This window comes from Amphiura filiformis, chromosome 7 (assembly GCF_039555335.1).
Source record: "Amphiura filiformis chromosome 7, Afil_fr2py, whole genome shotgun sequence".
Classification (NCBI taxonomy): Eukaryota; Metazoa; Echinodermata; class Ophiuroidea; order Amphilepidida; family Amphiuridae; genus Amphiura; species Amphiura filiformis.
Genome location: NC_092634.1, coordinates 163,348 through 188,657, shown reverse-complemented (window position 1 = coordinate 188,657; position 25,310 = coordinate 163,348). Strand labels below are relative to the sequence as shown.

The window sequence follows — 25,310 nt, the reverse complement described above, 5'->3', positions numbered from 1 at the left end:
CCCATTATGTGATTGTGCTCAACTGCCTGTTGACATGGTACATTGCATTCACCGTCAATGATATGCTAATCCATTGGGCTATTCCGGTTGAAATCCATACACTCCCTATGGAAAACATGACCTTAATCTCCCACACACTCCCCGGGGTTAAGGTCATGTCTTCCATAGGGGTGAATGGATTTCAACTGAATAGTCCATTGAAAAAGGGCCAAACAGGCATAGTGTGTATACATATAGACCACTTGGCATCCGACATCATTGCCCGGCAGTATGCACGCTCATTATGGCAATTTCCATTGTTCTTTGCCCTGCAGTGTGCGTACGCATCGTAGTCTGCTAAGGGCACATGCATTTTAAATCGCCCGCCACATTTCATATAGTACAGGAAAGCCATCGAACAGTGTAGCGCCTCGTTCGAGCATATCGATGGACGAGTCCCTTCGCCTTTGTTTATAAACAGTGATGTCAAGTGGTCTATAGCCACAGTCATTCAGAAACATCACAATTTTAAAACAGAGTAAATAAAAGATTCATGACAACATATTCATCTCTTAGGTTTTTTTTAAATTACAAAGGATACAAAGTCATGTTATGCCACTTGTTCCCTGATCAGTATATTTGTTGAAAAAAGTGAGATTACTCAATTCATATTGAAATGGATTTTCACAGTTGAAGTATCCACTATTTTTTAATTTATTTTTCATGATTATGATTTCTCAGAACTTGCCAGGTTGGCTATAATTTTAATTGTTTTTAATAATAGTTCATTCATGCATACAGATTTCTATGAAACCTTCGTAACAATTCTTTATTATAGTAGTAAAAGAGTAGTAAAAATTATAGTACTTTACAATATACTGTAGTTGTTAAAGCTCAAATTAGCTTTCTTAAATACTTCCAAGCAATAGCACCATTAAATGCCACCTCTGCCAGCAATTTTGTTTTGATAAAAAAATATGATTTATCAAAAATTGGCACACTATTAAATAGTGATATTGAATTACTTCATGTGTGGAAACAATAATTTGAATATAGATCCATGCATCATACATAGGCGGGGTCGCATTCTTGTGCATCCTGAGACCCTTTACTTTTTGTTTTGGATGGTTTGGACCCCTTAAATTACAACTTGAAATAGACTATCAGGTCCGATCAAAACTGCAAGAAGCTAACATTATTTTAATCCTTTGCCGATTTGCTCATAATAAAATTTTGTCATTGTCGATACAAAAATGAAACCAATTATGACACAGAAAACCAAGAAATCTTCAGAATAGAGCATTCTGAAATTGTGAAAATTCTATATAGTAACCGGTCAACACAATAACATCCATCGTGACCACAGACTGTAGGAGATGGAAGATAGTAAAGAAGAATACAATAAAAAAGTTTTGAACCGACATATTGTGTTGGCAACTTATTTTGTGGAATCAGTAGGCCTATTTGACCATTTTCAAAGGTCTGAAATTAGGACCGCATTGAACCCTTTAAATTCGGGTTTTGCAGAACTTAAGGGCAAGAAAAAAAATTTTGAGCTTGCACTATCGCTGTATATAGGGGTATCAGCCACTAATAAATTATAACCAATGTGACATGATCTAATGCAATCAAACAAAAGTCAGCAATAATTAAATTGAGATAAAGGCAATTAAATAGCAAAAGTACACTAAAAACATAAGAAAATAAACTTCACTTTGAAACATCAGTAACAAAGTACAAGTACTGAGCAAGTTGGAAATGGTAATAACACATGTTATTAACCCATATTTCTTTCTACATTGCTAATTTTATCGAAATTACACAATTTTGTTTGATTCTCTGTAATTTTCGATACTAAAAATTGGGCTACTTAAAAAAAAGACCCATTAAATAGTTACTTGGTGATGATTTTATGGCATCGTGGTACTGAGAAGTTTTTGCAAAACTCTTGGTAATTTGCCATGAAAGTGTTACATGTGGTGTGTGATCAAGCAAAATCAGTCGGATATATTGATTTTCAGATATAGCCAAACAAAGACAATAATTTCTTTTGTTGAATACATGTATTGTTTTGGAAACACTTGGAATTGAATATGCCCAACTTCAGACTGATTTTGCTTGATTACACCGCTATATGACTATATGCCAACTGGACCACAGTTTTAAGTCCTGAACCACAATCAAAATGATTACCACACAAAGTCCACATCTTTAACAATCATTCTAAAACAGGTCCAACTACAGAATAGCAGCAGCTACATATGAGTAAAATGTCATCGTGGACAAGATGCCTGTCTACCGCCATCTACAGGTAGATGTGTGCCAGTTATAAATGATGCTGCATCAGATGCTAGATATGCAATAGCATTAGCCACTTCTGCTGGTTGTCCTGCTCGTCCCAGGGGGTGTGATGCTCCACAATTATCAATGCGCTATATTTGTAAGAGACAAATTACAGATAATTACTTTAATATAATTTATTAGCCATAATTCGGTGGCATAGTGCACGTTAGAATATGTTTGTTGCTAGGTCAACTGGCTTATGCTTTCTTTGTTACGAACCAATGATCACAGCACGAAGCCTATGGTATACAAAATGCATCATAATTCGGAACAGGTGTATGAGCCCAGGCTTGAACCAGTAACCAATGGTTACTAACGTGCACTACGACAGCGAATATGCTATTTTGATCATTCAGAAGAATGTTTTATTGTGGGTAATACCAGGACATCAAATTAATGAGTTAATATGTATGAATGAATTGCAACTCGTCTGGAATTCATGTGATGAGACTCATCAAAATCTCAGTTACAACATTGGCACTACTATAAAATATTAACCAGGTTCAACCAATACTTGCCATTATGCATGTGCTGTGAAGTCATCAACATTATCAAGCCCAAACAGTATGCAAAACACAAGTACAACCCCTTTTTTAAAAAGTGCAAAGTTCTCCCCATTGAAATAATGTGTGAGTTCTACGATGTTTAGCCCCTATGATATACCCACAATCATAGGCATAGATCCCACGGGATGGGGGGGATAAATCCCCACAATATTTTGCCAGGGGGGATGGTCCATACAATCACCCCCCCATGTTGATGCTTGTATGTGGGTTTCTAACCAAATTAACCTCATATTTGGCCATTTTAGCCCCAAAAGTGCAAATTTTCACATGCTTCACACGAATTTATTCCACTTTTGCACCATATTTCATTTGTTTTAGCTTCAATATGGCAGAATTTTTCTTTTTGTGCGCATTTTGACTTTAATTATTATGTCACCAAAAGGTGCTGGATTCACTATACTTCCAAGAAATTTTTTCCAACCCCATCCCCCCCCCATGTCAAAAAGAAATCTACGCCACTGCCCACAATGTATAATACAAAGTGCTGTAAGAGGACTTCTATCTCACCTTTTGGTAATTTGCTTCATCCATACCAGCTCTCATATGAATGCCTGTATCTGTTGTACCGGGACTGAAAGTAAGAGGACTTATATCTCACCTTTTGGTAATTTGCGTCATCCATACCAGCTCTCATATGAATGCCTGTATCTGTTGTACCAGGACTGAAAGTAAATGAATTAAAAACACACAAAAAGGATTCATTTGTATTACTACCAGCAATCGATTGTCGGAAAATTCATAGATATCCGACATGTTGGTACGCTCAATGGTAGTATCGATACACAAACGATATGGAACATATGCTTAGATTATCCCAAATTACCATCTCCCAATTCCAAGCTGAGCCATCATGTCATCTCAACCCCCCCCACCCACCCCAGACGATCCCCCAAAAGACTTTGCACAGTCGTTTTGTTATGTAGGGGCCTATTCTGTTGTACAATAAACATTGAAGAAATGTAAATTGCATCTTGAAAATGTGTTGATATATCAATACTGTATTGACGTCGCATAATTTGCTTCCGATATATCGACTTAAAAAAACTATCGATAACAGGCCTAATAATAATGCTGTGGATCTAGAAATGCCCCTTTAAGTAGAGAAATTACAGATGTGTAGAATTTCTTCTATTGTCTTCATAATATATGGCGTCCAGTTAGCAGGTAATGTTAGCACATCTACATGTATGACAGTAACAATAGACAAATGTGTCAAAACTTGATTTTTTTTTACGATACTCCCGATGAGCAAATCACTGAATGGTCCTTTAAACCAAAATTGTCACATACATGCAGCCATACTTTTGTTCACAGATCCAGCCATACATACATCCACAGATGGAAAAGTGATTACTTATTAATTGCCTACCTTCCATTAAACAATAATATCACGTACATCAACAAACAAAATAAACATATACAGAAAACTTACTTGACTGAATTCACCCTTACACCATGTGGAGCCAATTCTAAAACATACAGAAAGTAGAAAACAAAAATCTCACATCTTCTAATACAATTTATGTGTGCATGTTTATTAATATAAAGCAGAGGTCCTCAATTAGATTTTCTGAAGTGCCACATGATTAAATTTTGCAGAGCTGAAGTGCCACTGACAAAATAGAGCGAAGTATTAAAGCATAGCGTCTTACAGCGTGGGGTCCATGGGCCTGCTTAAGGGCCCAGTGGGGTCCGGGGGGCAGCACGGCCCTGGAAGCTCCTGATTTTTAGGCTTTTACACAGATGTCCCACCTGAACAACTATACAATTTTGTATCAAAAAGGGGTATATTTGTAATGTGTGTTCACTTCAGAATCTATTCAACTTCTGAACTTTATTTAGTTCAACTTCATTGAAGTTCACATACTCACCCAAGGCAGCAGTTCTTGTAAAAGAGTCTAGAGCAGCTTTGGACATACAATAAATAGCCACATTGCCAAACTGTATGGAGAAAAAAGATGTAATAGATACATATTGTATGGGTATAGTTTTAGTTACAATTTCAAATCTTGTGGCCTATTGGCAAATTTAAGACTGAGCACCTACATCAAGGAAAATAATGTTGGCATACTCTGGCATACTAAATACAAATCACCACCCCTCTCCCTAACTCAATGTTAATGAAAGCACTTGACATTGTGCTCTCCAGGCATCCCAACATTGATTGAGGGGAGAGTGAAAGGTTTGAACAGGTTAGATTATATTAATCTCACTGAACTGGCAGAGTGGCAATGAAGAGTTCCAAAATATTGTCAAAGTGTACCAATTATTTGACATTAGGGTTAGGAGTTAGGGGGCAAAGGGTATATTTACAGCTATTCCTCTTCTCTATTTTTATTAAATTAGACACAAAATGAATATTATTTGATAATTAAATTTCCAACAAATACAACAGCATTTTTAAAATGGTGTTTGAAAAACTACAATGGATGGATGGACGGAAATCTGGTGATTTTCCCTAATTTTAACGAATAAATATTGTTTTTTGAATTTCTGCCAGCTGAAGCAAAAGCACCTGGCAGATTTTCTGTACTTAAATGCAGCCCTTGCACTTAAAGTTATGCAAAATTCATTCATTATACTTGCATTATGAGGCAAACACACTTTTAAAATATTTTTCTGACACCAGTTAACATAAAGAATAAAATAAAAAGCAAAATTCCTTTTTAAAAATATGTGTGCTACTACAGGGTCAGAATTTTGTATTGCAGTGTGAGAATCAATATTGATTCTTGCAGAATAAATTTGCAGGAATCATTTGATTCTTGCCAATCAACTTCTGTATAAACTACAAAAGTTTGCAAGAATCAACAAGGATTCACAAAAATCTGTTTATGAGAATCTTTGGGAGAATCGATTCTCGGATTCTCGCCGAATTCTGACCCAGTACTAACCATCCAGTGCGTATTATTTTGAGCATTTATGAGCAAGGTCAGATGGCACATACTTGACGTCACACACATACTATGCGAGGGCTACACCTAAAAGGAATTGTGCATTTTACTCTAGTACTTACCGCTCTTAATCCGGCAACACTGGATACGTTGACAATGCACCCTTTTGTTTTAATGAGATGAGGTATGACAAGGGAAGTGATATGAAAAATAGCTCTGTAGAGAATGAAAACATTCAATGATTAATTTGACATTTATGCTTCATTGAAAAGATCATGATGTTCATCACATTCCTAGCGGAACCTAATACCTATTATAGATTTATATCTTCCGCTCTTCTCCATTGTGTCTCTGTGGCTCAATTGGCTAGAGCGTCATGCTAGTATTACAAAGGTCGCCGGTTTGAATCTGGACAGATGCACAGGGTTTTTTTTACAACGTTCATGTGCACTGGCTGCTCTGAGGAAAGATTGAACATTTTCCTCCTATCAACCCAGAGAACTAAGTACATGGTGATTTACAATCCTGCTGTCTGATGGGTAAAGGGCAAAAGCCTGGATAATGAGACATTTTGTTCTCATTGTCAGGGAGTGGATTTAACAAAAGGCGATATATAACATTAATTCTCATTCTTTCCCACCCAATTTCAAATCAAATTGTTTTTGAAATGCTCCCTAGCTACTTTTATTACTTACATACACTCCTCCTAGTAAAAATTGTGAAATACCACTACATAGGCCACTATCAATACACCCCATTCACATTCTTCTAATCTCCTTTCTGATTGGCTATTCATGCTGAATTTGTTTCCACATACCTGACATTTACGTTCATCATTTTGTCATACTCCTCCATGCTTGTCTTGTGGATAGGTGTGCTCAACATATAGATGCCGGCACTAGTGATCTGTGGAAACAGTGATAATAAGGTTTTAATTTAAAAGCTATGAGTTAGTTTGCTTATTATCCTCTTGTATATTTACATTACATTTACATTTACATCTACAGTATATAGCATCACATTATACATTGTGCTATCTACAGTAGATAGCATCACATCATACATTGTGCTATCTGCAGTAGATAGCATCACATTACGCATTGTGCTATCTACAGAAGATAGCATCACATCATACATTGTGCTATCTGCAGTAGATAGCATCACATTATGCATTGTGCTATCTACAGAAGATAGCATCACATCATACATTGTGCTATCTGCAGTAGATAGCATCACATTATGCATTATGCTATCTATAGTAGATAGCATCACTTTATGCATTGTGCTATCTACAGTAGATAGCATCACATCATACATTGTGCTATCTGCAGTAGATAGCATCACATTACGCATTGTGCTATCTACAGAAGATAGCATCACATTACGCATTGTGCTATCTACAGTAGATAGCATCACTTTTTTATGCATTGTGCTATCTACAGTAGATAGCATCACTTTATGCATTGTGCTATCTACAGTAGATAGCATCACATTATGCATTGCGCTATCTACAGTATATAGCATCACATTATGCATTGCGCTATCTACAGTAGATAGCATCACATACATTGTGCTATCTACAGTAGATAGCATCACATTATACATTGTGCTATCTGCAGTAGATAGCATCACATCATACATTGTGCTACCTACAGTAGATAGCATCACATTATACATTATGCTATCTACAGTAGATAGCATCACATACATTGTGCTATCTACAGTAGATAGCATCAAATTATACATTGGGCTATCTGCAGTAGATAGCATCACATTATGCATTGTGCTATCTACAGAAGATAGCATCACATTACGCATTGTGCTATCTACAGTAGATAGCATCACTTTATGCATTGTGCTATCTACAGTAGATAGCATCACTTTATGCATTGTGCTATCTACAGTAGATAGCATCACATTACGCATTGTGCTATCTACAGTAGATAGCATCACATTACGCATTGTGCTATCTACAGTAGATAGCATCACATTATGCATTGCGCTATCTACAGTATATAGCATCACATTATGCATTGCGCTATCTACAGTAGATAGCATCACATTATGCATTGTGCTATCTACAGTAGATAGCATCACATTACGCATTGTGCTATCTACAGTAGATAGCATCACTTTATGCATTGTGCTATCTACAGTAGATAGCATCACATTATGCATTGCGCTATCTACAGTATATAGCATCACATTATGCATTGTGCTATCTACAGTAGATAGCATCACATTATGCATTGTGCTATCTACAGTATATAGCATCACATTATGCATTGTGCTATCTACAGTAGATAGCATCACATACATTTTGCTATCTACAGTAGATAGCATCACATTATACATTGTGCTATCTGCAGTAAATAGCATCACATTATGCATTGTGCTATCTACAGAAGATAGCATCACATTACGCATTGTGCTATCTACAGTAGATAGCGCACATTATACATTGTGCTATCTACAGTATATAGCATCACATTATGCATTGTGCTATCTACAGTAGATAGCATCACATTATGCATTGTGCTATCTACAGTAGATAGCGTCACATTACGCATTGTGCTATCTGTAGATAGCGTCACATTATACATTGTGCTATCTGCAGTTGATAGCATCACATCATACCTTGTGCTATCTACAGTAGATAGCATCACATTACGCATTGTGCTATCTACAGTAGATAGCATCACATTATGCATTGTGCTATCTACAGTAGATAGCATAACATTATACATTGTGCTATCTGCAGTAGATAGCATCACATTACACATTATTGCTATCTACAGTGGATAGCACCACTTTATGCATTGTGCTATCTACAGTAGATAGCATCACATTACACATTGTGCTATCTACAGTAGATAGCATTACATTATGCATTGCACTATCTACAGTAGATAGCATCACATTATGCATTATGCTACCTATAGTAGATAGCATCACTTTATGCATTGTGCTATCTACAGCAGATAGCATCACATTATGCATTATGCTATCTGCAGTAGATAGCATCACATTATACATTGTGCTATCTACAGTAGATAGCATCACATTACGCATTGTGCTATCTACAGTAGATAGCATCACATTATACATTGTGCTATCTGCAGTAGATAGCATCACATTATGCATTGTGCTAGCTACAGTAGATAGCGTCACATTATACATTGTGCTATCTGCAGTAGATAGCGTCACATTATACATTATGCTATCTACAGTAGATAGCATCACATTATACATTGTGCTATCTACAGTAGATAGCATCACATTACACATTGTGCTATCTACAGTAGATAGCATCACATTATGCATTGCGCTATCTACAGTATATAGCATCACATTATGCATTGCGCTATCTACAGTAGATAGCATCACATTATGCATTGTGCTATCTACAGTAGATAGCATCACATACATTGTGCTATCTACAGTAGATAGCATCACATTATACATTGTGCTATCTGCAGTAGATAGCATCACATTATACATTGTGCTATCTGCAGTAGATAGCATCACATTATGCATTGTGCTAGCTACAGTAGATAGCGTCACATTATACATTGTGCTATCTGCAGTAGATAGCGTTACATTATACATTGTGCTATCTACAGTAGATAGCATCACATTATACATTGTGCTATCTACAGTAGATAGCATCACATTACACATTGTGCTATCCACAGTAGATAGCATTACATTATGCATTGCACTATCTACAGTAGATAGCATCACATTATGCATTATGCTATCTATAGTAGATAGCATCACTTTATGCATTGTGCTATCTACAGTAGATAGCATCACATTATGCATTATGCTATCTGCAGTAGATAGCATCACATTATACATTGTGCTATCTACAGTAGATAGCATCACATTACGCATTGTGCTATCTACAGTAGATAGCATCACATTATACATTGTGCTATCTGCAGTAGATAGCATCACATTATGCAGTGTGCTAGCTACAGTAGATAGCGTCATATTATACATTGTGCTATCTGCAGTAGATAGCGTCACATTATACATTGTGCTATCTACAGTAGATAGCATCACATTATACATTGTGCTATCTACAGTAGATAGCATCACATTAAGCATTGTGCTATCTACAGTAGATAGCATCACATTATGCATTGAGCTATCTACAGTAGATAGCATCACATTAAGCATTGTGCTATCTACAGTAGAAAGCATCATATTATGCATTGTGCTATCTACAGTAGATAGCATCACATTACACATTGTGCTATCCACAGTAGATAGCATTACATTATGCATTGCACTATCTACAGTAGATAGCATCACATTACGCATTGTGCTATCTACAGTAGATAGCATCACATTATGCATTGTGCTATCTACAGTAGATAGCATCACATTATGCATTGTGTTATCTACAGTAGATAGCATCACATTACGCATTGTGCTATCTACAGTAGATAGTATTAAATTAAGCATTGTGCTATCTACAGTAGATAGCATCACATACATTGTGCTATCTACAGCAGATAGTATGACATTAAGCAATGTGCTATCTACAGTAGATAGCATCACATTATGCATTGTGCTATCTACAGTAGATAGCATCACATTACACATTGTGCTATCTACAGTAGATAGCATCACATTATACATTGTGCTATCTACAGTAGATAGCATCACATTACGCATTGTGCTATCTACAGTAGATAGCATCACATTACGCATTGTGCTATCTACAGTAGATAGCATCACATTATGCATTGTGTTATCTACAGTAGATAGCATCACATTACGCATTGTGCTATCTACAGTAGATAGTATTAAATTAAGCATTGTGCTATCTACAGTAGATAGCATCACATACATTGTGCTATCTACAGCAGATAGTATGACATTAAGCAATGTGCTATCTACAGTAGATAGCATCACATTATGCATTGGGCTATCTATCTGCAGTAGATAGCATCACATTATGCATTGTGCTATCTACAGAAGATAGCATCACATTACGCATTGTGCTATCTACAGTAGATACCATCACTTTATGCATTGTGCTATCTACAGTAGATAGCATCACTTAATGCATTGTGCTATCTACAGTAGATAGCATCACATTACGCATTGTGCTATCTACAGTAGATAGCATCACATTATGCATTGCGCTATCTACAGTATATAGCATCACATTATGCATTGCGCTATCTACAGTAGATAGCATCACATTATGCATTGTGCTATCTACAGTAGATAGCATCACATTATGCATTGTGTTATCTACAGTAGATAGCATCACATTACGCATTGTGCTATCTACAGTAGATAGTATTAAATTAAGCATTGTGCTATCTACAGTAGATAGCATCACATACATTGTGCTATCTACAGCAGATAGTATGACATTAAGCAATGTGCTATCTACAGTAGATAGCATCACATTATGCATTGGGCTATCTATCTGCAGTAGATAGCATCACATTATGCATTGTGCTATCTACAGAAGATAGCATCACATTACGCATTGTGCTATCTACAGTAGATACCATCACTTTATGCATTGTGCTATCTACAGTAGATAGCATCACTTTATGCATTGTGCTATCTACAGTAGATAGCATCACATTACGCATTGTGCTATCTACAGTAGATAGCATCACATTATGCATTGCGCTATCTACAGTATATAGCATCACATTATGCATTGCGCTATCTACAGTAGATAGCATCACATTATGCATTGTGCTATCTACAGTAGATAGCATCACATACATTGTGCTATCTACAGTAGATAGCATCACATTATACATTGTGCTATCTGCAGTAGATAGCATCACATTATGCATTGCGCTATCTACAGAAGATAGCATCACATTACGCATTGTGCTATCTACAGTAGATAGCATCACTTTATGCATTGTGCTATCTACAGTAGATAGCATCACATTATGCATTGCGCTATCTACAGTATATAGCATCACATTATGCATTGTGCTATCTACAGTAGATAGCATCACATTATGCATTGTGCTATCTACAGTATATAGCATCACATTATGCATTGTGCTATCTACAGTAGATAGCATCACATACATTTTGCTATCTACAGTAGATAGCATCACATTATACATTGTGCTATCTGCAGTAAATAGCATCACATTATGCATTGTGCTATCTACAGAAGATAGCATCACATTACGCATTGTGCTATCTACAGTAGATAGCGTCACATTATACATTGTGCTATCTACAGTATATAGCATCACATTATGCATTGTGCTATCTACAGTAGATAGCATCACATTATGCATTGTGCTATCTACAGTAGATAGCGTCTCATTACGCATTGTGCTATCTGTAGATAGCGTCACATTATACATTGTGCTATCTGCAGTTGATAGCATCACATCATACATTGTGCTATCTACAGTAGATAGCATAACATTATACATTGTGCTATCTGCAGTAGATAGCATCACATTACGCATTATTGCTATCTACAGTGGATAGCACCACTTTATGCATTGTGCTATCTACAGTAGATAGCATCACATTACGCATTATTGCTATCTACAGTGGATAGCATCACTTTATGCATTGTGCTATCTACAGTAGATAGCATCACATTATGCATTGTGCTATCTATAGTAGATAGCATCACATTATGCATTGTGCTATCTGCAGTAGATAGCATCACATTATACATTGTGCTATCTACAGTAGATAGCATCACATTACACATTGTGCTATCTACAGTAGATAGCATCACATTATGCATTGTGCTATCTATAGTAGATAGCATCACATTATGCATTGTGCTATCTGCAGTAGATAGCATCACATTATACATTGTGCTATCTACAGTAGATAGCATCACATTACACATTGTGCTATCTACAGTAGATAGCATTACATTATGCATTGCACTATCTACAGTAGATAGCATCACATTATGCATTAAGCAATCTATAGTAGATAGCATCACTTTATGCATTGTGCTATCTAGAGTAGATAGCATCACATTATGCATTATGCTATCTGCAGTAGATAGCATCACATTATACATTGTGCTATCTACAGTAGATAGCATCACATTACGCATTGTGCTATCTACAGTAGATAGCATCTCATTATACATTGTGCTATCTGCAGTAGATAGCATCACATTATGCATTGTGCTAGCTACAGTAGATAGCCACATTATACATTGTGCTATCTGCAGTAGATAGCGTCACATTATACATTGTGCTATCTACAGTAGATAGCATCACATTATACATTGTGCTATCTACAGTAGATAGCATCGCATTACACATTGTGCTATCTACAGTAGATAGCATCACATTATGCATTGCACTATCTACAGTAGATAGCATCACATTATGCATTATGCTATCTATAGTAGATAGCATCACTTTATGCATTGTGCTATCTACAGTAGATAGCATCACATTATGCATTATGCTATCTGCAGTAGATAGCATCACATTATACATTGTGCTATCTACAGTAGATAGCATCACATTACGCATTGTGCTATCTACAGTAGATAGCATCACATTATACATTGTGCTATCTGCAGTAGATAGCATCACATTATACATTGTGCTAGCTACAGTAGATAGCGTCACATTATACATTGTGCTATCTGCAGTAGATAGCGTCACATTATACATTGTGCTATCTACAGTAGATAGCATCACATTATACATTGTGCTATCTACAGTAGATAGCATCACATTATGCATTGAGCTATCTACATTAGATAGCATCACATTAAGCATTGTGCTATCTACAGTAGAAAGCATCACATTATGCATTGTGTTATCTACAGTAGATAGCATCACATTACGCATTGTGCTATCTACAGTAGATAGTATTAAATTAAGCATTGTGCTATCTACAGTAGATAGCATCACATACATTGTGCTATCTACAGCAGATAGTATGACATTAAGCAATGTGCTATCTACAGTAGATAGCATCACATTATGCATTGTGCTATCTACAGTAGATAGCATCACATTACACATTGTGCTATCTACAGTAGATAGCATCACATTATACATTGTGCTATCTACAGTAGATAGCATCACATTACGCATTGTGCTATCTACAGTAGATAGCATCACATTACGCATTGTGCTATCTACAGTAGATAGCATCACATTATGCATTGTGTTATCTACAGTAGATAGCATCACATTACGCATTGTGCTATCTACAGTAGATAGTATTAAATTAAGCATTGTGCTATCTACAGTAGATAGCATCACATACATTGTGCTATCTACAGCAGATAGTATGACATTAAGCAATGTGCTATCTACAGTAGATAGCATCACATTATGCATTGGGCTATCTATCTGCAGTAGATAGCATCACATTATGCATTGTGCTATCTACAGAAGATAGCATCACATTACGCATTGTGCTATCTACAGTAGATACCATCACTTTATGCATTGTGCTATCTACAGTAGATAGCATCACTTAATGCATTATGCATTGTGCTATCTGCAGTAGATAGCATCACATTATACATTGTGCTATCTACAGTAGATAGCATCACATTACACATTGTGCTATCTACAGTAGATAGCATCACATTATGCATTGTGCTATCTATAGTAGATAGCATCACATTATGCATTGTGCTATCTGCAGTAGATAGCATCACATTATACATTGTGCTATCTACAGTAGATAGCATCACATTACACATTGTGCTATCTACAGTAGATAGCATTACATTATGCATTGCACTATCTACAGTAGATAGCATCACATTATGCATTAAGCAATCTATAGTAGATAGCATCACTTTATGCATTGTGCTATCTAGAGTAGATAGCATCACATTATGCATTATGCTATCTGCAGTAGATAGCATCACATTATACATTGTGCTATCTACAGTAGATAGCATCACATTACGCATTGTGCTATCTACAGTAGATAGCATCTCATTATACATTGTGCTATCTGCAGTAGATAGCATCACATTATGCATTGTGCTAGCTACAGTAGATAGCGTCACATTATACATTGTGCTATCTGCAGTAGATAGCGTCACATTATACATTGTGCTATCTACAGTAGATAGCATCACATTATACATTGTGCTATCTACAGTAGATAGCATCGCATTACATACATTGTGCTATCTACAGTAGATAGCATTACATTATGCATTGCACTATCTACAGTAGATAGCATCACATTATGCATTATGCTATCTATAGTAGATAGCATCACTTTATGCATTGTGCTATCTACAGTAGATAGCATCACATTATGCATTATGCTATCTGCAGTAGATAGCATCACATTATACATTGTGCTATCTACAGTAGATAGCATCACATTACGCATTGTGCTATCTACAGTAGATAGCATCACATTATACATTGTGCTATCTGCAGTAGATAGCATCACATTATACATTGTGCTAGCTACAGTAGATAGCGTCACATTATACATTGTGCTATCTGCAGTAGATAGCGTCACATTATACATTGTGCTATCTACAGTAGATAGCATCACATTATACATTGTGCTATCTACAGTAGATAGCATCACATTATGCATTGAGCTATCTACATTAGATAGCATCACATTAAGCATTGTGCTATCTACAGTAGAAAGCATCATATTATGCATTGTGCTATCTACAGTAGATAGCATCACATTACGCATTGTGCTATCTACAGTAGATAGCATCACATTATGCATTGTGCTATCTACAGTAGATAGCATCACATTATGCATTGTGTTATCTACAGTAGATAGCATCACATTACGCATTGTGCTATCTGCAGTAGATAGCGTCACATTATACATTGTGCTATCTACAGTAGATAGCATCACATTATACATTGTGCTATCTACAGTAGATAGCATCGCATTACACATTGTGCTATCTACAGTAGATAGCATTACATTATGCATTGCACTATCTACAGTAGATAGCATCACATTATGCATTATGCTATCTATAGTAGATAGCATCACTTTATGCATTGTGCTATCTACAGTAGATAGCATCACATTATGCATTATGCTATCTGCAGTAGATAGCATCACATTATACATTGTGCTATCTACAGTAGATAGCATCACATTACGCATTGTGCTATCTACAGTAGATAGCATCACATTATACATTGTGCTATCTGCAGTAGATAGCATCACATTATGCATTGTGCTAGCTACAGTAGATAGCGTCACATTATACATTGTGCTATCTGCAGTAGATAGCGTCACATTATACATTGTGCTATCTACAGTAGATAGCATCACATTATACATTGTGCTATCTACAGTAGATAGCATCACATTATGCATTGAGCTATCTACATTAGATAGCATCACATTAAGCATTGTGCTATCTACAGTAGAAAGCATCATATTATGCATTGTGCTATCTACAGTAGATAGCATCACATTACGCATTGTGCTATCTACAGTAGATAGCATCACATTATGCATTGTGCTATCTACAGTAGATAGCATCACATTATGCATTGTGTTATCTACAGTAGATAGCATCACATTACGCATTGTGCTATCTACAGTAGATAGTATTAAATTAAGCATTGTGCTATCTACAGTAGATAGCATCACATACATTGTGCTATCTACAGCAGATAGTATGACATTAAGCAATGTGCTATCTACAGTAGATAGCATCACATTATGCATTGTGCTATCTACAGTAGATAGCATCACATTACGCATTGTGCTATCTACAGTAGATAGCATCACATTATACATTGTGCTATCTACAGTAGATAGCATCACATTACGCATTGTGCTATCTACAGTAGATAGCATCACATTACGCATTGTGCTATCTACAGTAGATAGCATCACATTATGCATTGTGTTATCTACAGTAGATAGCATCACATTACGCATTGTGCTGTCTACAGTAGATAGTATTAAATTAAGCATTGTGCTATCTACAGTAGATAGCATCACATACATTGTGCTATCTACAGCAGATAGTATGACATTAAGCAATGTGCTATCTACAGTAGATAGCATCACATTATGCATTGTGCTATATACAGTAGATAGCATCACATTATGCATTGTGCTATCTACAGTAGATAGCATCACATTATGCATTGTGCTATCTACAGTAGATAGCATCACATTATACATTGTGCTATCTACAGTATATAGCATCACATTACGCATTGTGCTTTCTACAGTAGATAGCATCACATTATACATTGTGCTATCTACAGTATATAGCATCACATTGTGCATTGTGCTATCTACAGTAGATAGCATCACATTATACATTGTGCTATCTACAGTAGATAGCATTATATTATGTATTGTGCTATCTACAGTAGATAGCATCACATTATGCATCCTGGCATTTAACAGTCAATACTTTTTTTGAAATGATGTTAAAACAACTGCATTTCTTTTCCTTCAACAATCTTTATCTTTCAAACAAAATGTTGAAAGTAAATCACTTGCATACATTTATAAGCTACAGAAGATGTTTAAGGGAAGGAAATGATACAACGTCCTCCATCAATTTTTCACAAAATTGTAATTCTCTCTTTCATACTGTACATACCAATATATCAATCCTGCCGTAATGTTTGATAGTCTTGTCCACAATGGTCTCGTTGTCCTCTTCCTTTGTTACATCTCCAGTTATTAGTAGGACCTACATACAGTTAAGAGGAAGTATCATAAAATAAAATTGTCAAAATATATATGTCACGGTGTGAAAAGAAAGATCAAGGCATACCAACTTGATGTGGAGAAACAAGTAGATACACTATGCAGGGAACAAAAAATGTTAGCAAATGTTGGCACAGAAGATTATTTTTAAAGTCTGATGGCCATGATTGTTAATATTAATAATAAAGCCCAAAGACTATTATGTGGGTAACAAAATTTGTGTGTCTTTCAAAGCTGATTGAAAAGAAGATATGGATTTGGGGATGTAAATGAGAGACAAATAAGAGGGGTCCTGGGTCTGGTGATTGAGTCATCTATTAGTAGAGTACCATTTGTAATACAAATGTAATATTAATAGTGAGTAAAATCTGTTTTGGAGTACCGGTACATACATGTAGCCTACCTTAGCACCATGTTTCTCACATTCATTTCCAACCTTGTTCAGGTTACTTTCATTACGTCCTGTTAAGGCAAGATGAGCTCCCAGTTTGGCAAACAAGACTGCTGTGGCAGCACCTATACCAAGACTAGCTCCTAAAAAATAATTAAATGCGTATAATTTGTATCCACATATACAATGTGTGATTTAGTTGGGATGAATTTTAGGACCCTAAAAAAATCCTGATAAAAATAACTCCATGGTTTTAGTAACTTCCATGAACAACATTTGATCAGTTTTAAGGTCTGATATTTCTTTATACAATTTATTATGACCGTAAGTGTAGTGTCAAGTTAATCATGGAATCATGTGTTAATCTGTCCACATTACTTATTAAAAAGGCCTCCTCCTGTATAATCCTCAAAGGAAAATACACAAATTTGAAGTTTGGACACAAAAACTTGAGGATGAAGGCAGAAAGTCTTGGTACTTTATCCTTGATACAGAAGTTATCATATTGGTAGTTAGATTTCATCAAATAAGATCGTTAATCGTTTTGTGTAAAACGGATCGCCATGGTGAAAAATGATGCATTTAATATAAATTTGATTTTTTGCATAGTATTAGTAAGTCATTGTATGTCAAGTCAATGATGGCTGCAGACAAGGTTCCCGCTAGCATTCAAAAACTCTGTGTCCGATCGGATGCACAACTGTAAAACCTGGTCGGGAAATGTGCGTCCCACAAAATTTTTGTGCGTCGTACATGTTAATGTGTTGGGCAACAGGGAATACAATTTTACGAAGCCCCTGATTGCCGGTATTGCATCGCATTACATCGCAGTTTGATGCAAATATTTGACTATTTCCTTTCAGATTCCTGATGAGATTTTAAAGATTAATGTAAATATTATTGTCAATAACAAATTATGTGAATGAAAACTTGCTGACAATGTATGATACACTCTCAGAAAAAAAAGGTGCTACTTAGAACCTTTTTTTGTCCTCTATGTAGAACCCTAAGCAGTAATAAGGATCTAAAAAGAACCTTAAAAGGTTCTATAAAGAACCTTAAAGATTTAAATAGGCCTGGGGACATTCTAATTCATTCATTCAGGGACTCATCACAAAGTTAAGAAAAGTAAAACGCAGTGTTAACCCTTTTTGATACTAAAAATCATTTTCTTGGATAAAAAACCTTTTTTTCTGTCCTACTAAGAACCCTTTGAGGGTTCTTTCTTTAAGATTCTTTAAAGGTTCTTCAAGCTTAAGGTTCTACAAAGAACCTTTTTTCTTGGCTACACAACCTTTTTTGGTTCTACAAAGAACCCAACTGAAACCCAATGGGGTTCTTTGTAGAACCAAAAAAGGTTGAACCTTTTAAGGTTCTTTTTAGAGCCTTATTACTGCTTAGGGTTCTACATAGAGGACAAAAAAAGGTTCTAAGTAGCACCTTTTTTTCTGAGAGTGTAGTAATCTGTTGATAGTTTAGAAAGTTGTGTTTTTGCTCTCATGTTTGAGCAAAAGCTTATCACGTCTCGCTGCCGTAAGAATTTTCATTCATTGACTGGTTGACCGGTGACCCGGAAGTGTTGAAAAATGGGAGTGGTTAAGGAGGCACACAGGATCACTAATTATCCATTATTATTCACCTCATAACTCGAAAACTATTTATGTAAAGTATATAAAAGTATACATTTTTTTAAAGGAAATGATCTCATAAATCCATTTAAAATGTCAGTTTTGGGTAAAAAAGTAAAATTTTCGAGAAATTCCCAAGAAAACGGCTTTTTTGACCAAAAATTTTTGGTCCGCCATAACAAAATTATTTGAAAATCAAAAACTGTAAAACATGAATTTGATTAATTTAGACAAATAAGTCTAGAAAGTGTTTTTTATTTTTTCAAATTTTGCTTAGTTTTTAAAATATAGGCAAAAAATCAGTAAAAACGCGTGACCCGTGTTCAAATTTTTGAATCATGGGTGATAAAAAAGTTCTAGGCCCTAATTTAAAAAAATGAAAAAACACTATCTAGATTTTGGCCATATCTAAACGTTTGACTTAAAAACTTACCTCAGTGATGCTTCATTTAGACGCTATGGCGGACCAAAAATGGTTAAAAGTGGTCAAAAGTGAACTTGCCGAAAATCGCGATTTAGAAAAATACAGCTTAATTTTAGGTCCATTTTGAAGATTATTCCATAAATATATAATCCGGTGACTTGTGACGTTTGGTCAAGTTAGAAAATGAGAAGGGGCGTCCAACTGCAGCAGATTGTCATTTTTTTGGTGATTTAGAAGGCAAAATATACAATATGACAAAATTATCCGTGCACATTCGGCAGATGTTTATCCGCATGGAGTAGCCATTGTATTTACTTCAGTCTTGTTTCCATGGTGCAGCAGAGCGTCCGGCAAGGCCGCGGCGTCGCGTCGGCGTTGAGGAGCGACTGGGCGCGGACAGACAGACAGGTTACTGCGAATAAGTTGCACAGTGCATGGTCGTGTTGCCGCGAACGAAACCATGATTATTTAAGCACAATTTTGTCCTGTTCCGTATAAAAAAAGATCATGCTCGGACATCAGAACATTAAAAGTAGCATAGAATAACTGACAAGCAATTATTTTAGCAGATAATCAGGAAGTTTTATGAAATGAAGAATAAATTGAGACATAATCATGATAATTGTGATTTCTGTTTTGTCCTAATTTTCATAATTTTGCTTTAAAAATGCAATGTTTTTAATTTATCGTTTTTGGTGATTTTCTTCTTTTTTTTTTTTTTGGTGTTGACAAATATTGCATTTTTATGTTCATTGTCCTTTTCTGAACCACAAACATGATGTTGTTACTAGGCCTACTCGTTGCTTTTTTCTTGAGAGGCACCACCGCTGGCCCGTCTGCATAAAGATAGGGGCCTAGGCATTTTAACGCCCGTTATAGCTAGGCCTACCTACATCACAGGAATCCCAAGTAAAATTTTAAAAGATTCTGATGTGTCGCATTACTCAATATTCCGTGTTTGTTATTGTAATTGTTTGTTGTTATCATATTTTATTTTTAACTTTTTACGGAATATCAAACACGTACAAAAGTCATAGGTCTATTACAGGCCTAAAGCCACAATAAAGTTGTAAAATATTTTGTGCCGCATAAAAAGTGAATAAAATACAACAACAAAAATAAAAAAGTGTGTCTGTTGTTGTCTTCAATCAAATAAACGTGTAAAAAGTGGGGTAAAAGTTGTAATATGTCTTGAATAAACTTCTTGTAGAACGGACAAAAAAAGTAGGCCTATATATATGTTAAACGAGCAAAACACGGAGAGGTCACAAGAAAACTGAAAAACACGGAAATTGACATAGCCTAACAAAACCGAATTTCAAAAGTAGAAAACGGAACACTTATGGCTTTAAATTAGATTGTGGTTTATGCAGTAGTCCTACAGTATATAGGCATCATGCTATAAAGAGCGTTTTAAAACACTGCATGAACACATTCACGAAACATGCTTTAAAGCAGTTTACCTTTTAAAGGATACAGAAAACATTATAAACGTGAAAGTTGAAAGCCAGACAAACATTGCAAATAAAAGGCATTCGGCCAAAACATTACGCAAAGGTGTTGTAAAACCAAAAGCCTTTATCGCAATCATGGCATATGGTAGACCTAATAGGCCTACTAATGGAAATGTAGTTAAAATGGGTTATGAAAAAAGCAATTTGCGTTTTTGATTATATTTCTCGTTTGAAATTATTATTTAGCATTAAAACATTCATGAAAATACCTACTTTCATAAGCGCGTTTCGCTATGCGATTTCAAATATCGACATTTTTGACATAGAGTTGTAGGCCTATGCCTAGATGGTCGATATGATGTATTGAAATGTCAACGTTTTTGACATTGCGTTAATGGTCAATCAGGAGTAGAGAACGTTTGAAAACGAATCTTAAATCCGTGTTTTAATAACACTTTGAAACATTATTCAGGGCCTTAGGTATCTAATATAGGCCTACCGGTAGTAACGCTTGCCTATTTTTTATGGTCTTTAAAATTAAGACGAGACTGAACGACCGCAGAGGCCCTCGAACCAAGGCTGGGACTGCATAAAATATAAGCTAATATAATGGGCCTATATTCTTGTCCAACTACACCAACTTGGTAAATCAAATAATAACAATGAAATGAATGAATGAATGAATGAATGAATGAATGAATGAAATAAAACAAATTTTTAAACATAAAATAATAAGCCTAATGATGTAGGCCTAGGGCCTACGTTTTCTATCGTATCTACCAGATTGCGTCATCATTACAGGGCTTCTTACGGGCAACTACTTCTTACAGATAAATTTCATCTTTTCAAGTTCAGAATGAAACTTGAAAAACAAAACAAAAACAAACAAAAAAGTCACTATTATATTCATATTAAAAAAAACCTATAATTTATACCACTATATCAGCACTTTTTGGCGAAATTTATCGAGTAGGCCTAGGCCTACTGATTCTGGGACGAGGGGCGGTGGTGGTCTGTCGGCCCGCAGTTTCGCAATGCAATGATGCAAGCTTTCATTTACCTACCTTGGAAGAGATCAATACGATAAAATACGGTAGTGATCGCGATGGCGACTCAAGCGCCTCAATCAGCAATCACCTCGCCCATCCAGTTTACCATGTGTGCGTGTCTTTGCTAGCTGTGCGCCATGATGCAGCGATCTGAGAACGCGATCTATTGCGGAAAACAATGATTTATTTGCTTTTGCATTTTGACGAATTTTTAATGAAAAAGGGTCTTTAAAATAGCTTTTCTTATGGTTAAAATTTTAAGATTTCTTTAAAATCTATTAATGACAAGATAAAATACGGTTTGAAGATGACATTAGTGATGAAAACTCAATTTTGGCCATGTAACACTTCAGTGATCCTGTGTGCATCCTTAAATGTGAAAGGTCAATAAGGCGCGTGAAAGTCGATTCCGAGTTTATCGTCCCCCGCCCGCGTCACTTTTTGGACACCACAAACACCCGCGTCAAATTTTCAAAAATGGCAAAATAATTCATTATTTTCAAAGTATCAGTGTTTTCACCAGTTTTAGCAATTGGAAACATATATTTTTGTTTGTAAAACATATAAATTTATAACTTGGAACCAAAACCAGGCTCTTTTCTAACTTTTCTAGTCCCTACCCCCGGGTGGGTACTCAGTACAAATGACCATACGGGGACGTACCGCAAACATGGGTAGCATTTTCAGCCTTCTGGTATATCAATGACCCCTTTTTCAAAGCCTATTTTGGTATATGAATGGGTCCTTTTTTCAAAATTTTCTCAATTTTTTCGGAAAAAAGCCAAATTTTTCCTTAATCTAGCCCAAATTTTCAACATTTTCCCAAAATTTTGGGAAAATTTGTAAAAACTAAGACAATTTTGGGTAAATTCGGCCGAAAATTTTGACTTTTGGTATAGCAATGGGTCCAAATTTCTTGAAAAATTGGTATATTTATGGGTCTACTTCCAAAATCTCAGCGGCACGTCCCTACCAAAACCAAACTTGAGTACCCCCCCCCGGGTCCCTACCCATATAAAAACATGTTTATAAATAACATGTATGAGTCGTGTGGCTTTAAATCAACACACACTTTAGGTCAATAATGAAATCTGATGAAATAATGAAAAATGAAAAATGAAAAAGTCACCTCACCAACCTGGGAAAAAAAAGGGACAACTCGGAATTGACTTTCATGGGCCTAACTTGTGTGCTGATTGGCTGATTGGTCCATTATGCTGCTAAAATATTAATTTATAGGGGAGATTGGGGTTAGTTGAAACATTTTTCACAAAATCGTCTTTTTAACGCAAACCGATTACTTTCAAGAAACACTAACCATATCAGTATAAACATATACATGTACATGCTACAAATACAGCCTTAAACTTTATTGGACCTGCTTATGATTATTCATATAATCCAATTTGAAAATTTGAAAAAAAGTGTTTCAACTAACCCCACCCCTGGGGTAAGTTGAAACATAGGGTGAGGTTAGTTGAAACACGGCTTGTAAAAATTTCAAAATAATTATTATTGTGTTGTTAGGGTTATACTTCCCTTGAAGGCACCCTTTAACATACAATCAGTGTGAAAAAATGAATAAATAAATATGTGGGAGTGCGGGTCAATACTTTGGACACAAGGTGACGAGTGTCACCATGGGCCAAAATATGAGAAGCCTAAAATATTATAAAATGTACTTTCTGTGTGCACTTTTTGCTTGTATTATTGCTTTTTAACCATATTAAAGCATTGAAGAAATGGTACCGGTAAACATGTTACAAATTTTTTTAAAGTCAAATTTTTAACCATATTTTTCTATGCGATTTTCACATGTCAACTAACCCCACCTCAAAAGTTTCAACTAACCCCGATGCCTATTTTTACATTTCAAAGTTCATTACACAAAATAAGAAATACAATAAAACTTTTATTTAACATTATTCTGGGACTTACTACTATACTCAAAAAATAATCCCCTGAATCTTCAAACAACATGGAGATAACGCATCTTTTCTGAGGGGTATAAAAATCAGTCAGTAAGTCAAAAAACAGATATTCCTTTCCCAAGCCAACACTGGTGGGGCATCAGTGCTGTTGCTAATTTGGTGTATGACCCTTACTAATTACTAGGTGCCAGTATTTTACCAAATTAATTTTTTTTTTCATAAAAAATACAATGTTTCAACTTACCCCGCGTTCCAACTAACCCCAATCTCCCCTACACAATGGAGCATGGGAGGTTTACAACTTTTCATGTTTTTATGATGATGAAGTTACGAAATAGAATCATTGCAAACACCAATTTGGTAAGCTTATAATCATTCATTTTTGGGCTGAATCAACTTGCGTCCGATTCGCAACAGGTTGATGAAATTTGTTGAACATTGCGTCTAGCAATACAAAAATGCATCTGGAAGTAAGAATTCGCCTTGGCTGCAGATCTAGAAAAATGCAAAATTTGAAGAGACATTTGCCAATTGTTACGGTAACTTTCTTACCGGTACTTATTAAAAGTTATCACCTTTTTAAACAAAATAATTTCCATGTTTCTACCTAAAATGTTTTGTATAAAAAAATCGCAATTGTCATGGTGTTTTGGCTTTCTTCACTCAAGGGCTTTAATTTGATATATAAAATGATGCAGTTTGATGGCAAATTTGAATTCACCTTTCATGCCTTTCATACCTATTTTAATTTAAGCTTACTCATAATGCAAGTCTTTTTTAAGTGTCACACCACAAGTTTCTTGCAGGAACAGTGTGAATTTGCTTATAATTTGAAACTAATTATGCCTACTTTGTGTGTTTCACTAAAACAACAACTTACCAGTGATTAGTGCCACTTTGTCTTTCAGGTTAAAATTGCTCATGGAGGCTGCCATCTTTTTCGTTTTCAAT

The 25,310-nt window shown here is 35.6% G+C and overlaps 1 protein-coding gene across 2 annotated transcripts; it reads right to left on the bottom strand.

The window, feature by feature from the left end:
• Positions 1 to 1,482: 1,482 nt before the first annotated feature.
• On the bottom strand, positions 1,483 to 25,310 carry LOC140156594 (3-oxoacyl-[acyl-carrier-protein] reductase FabG-like). Of its 2 annotated transcripts, none has more exons than XM_072179530.1 (9): positions 25,240 to 25,310; positions 17,886 to 18,016; positions 17,373 to 17,465; positions 6,600 to 6,688; positions 5,905 to 5,998; positions 4,760 to 4,829; positions 4,321 to 4,357; positions 3,487 to 3,550; positions 1,483 to 2,411 (listed from the first exon to the last, which is right to left on the bottom strand). In XM_072179530.1, the coding sequence occupies exons 1-9, from the start codon at positions 25,292 to 25,294 to the stop codon at positions 2,253 to 2,255; spliced, it is 792 nt and encodes a 263-aa protein (XP_072035631.1). In that variant the 5' UTR covers positions 25,295 to 25,310; the 3' UTR covers positions 1,483 to 2,252. The 2 variants fall into 2 exon arrangements, with proteins under 2 accessions (XP_072035631.1, XP_072035632.1); XM_072179531.1 differs by lacking the exon at positions 3,487 to 3,550 and adding an exon at positions 3,396 to 3,459.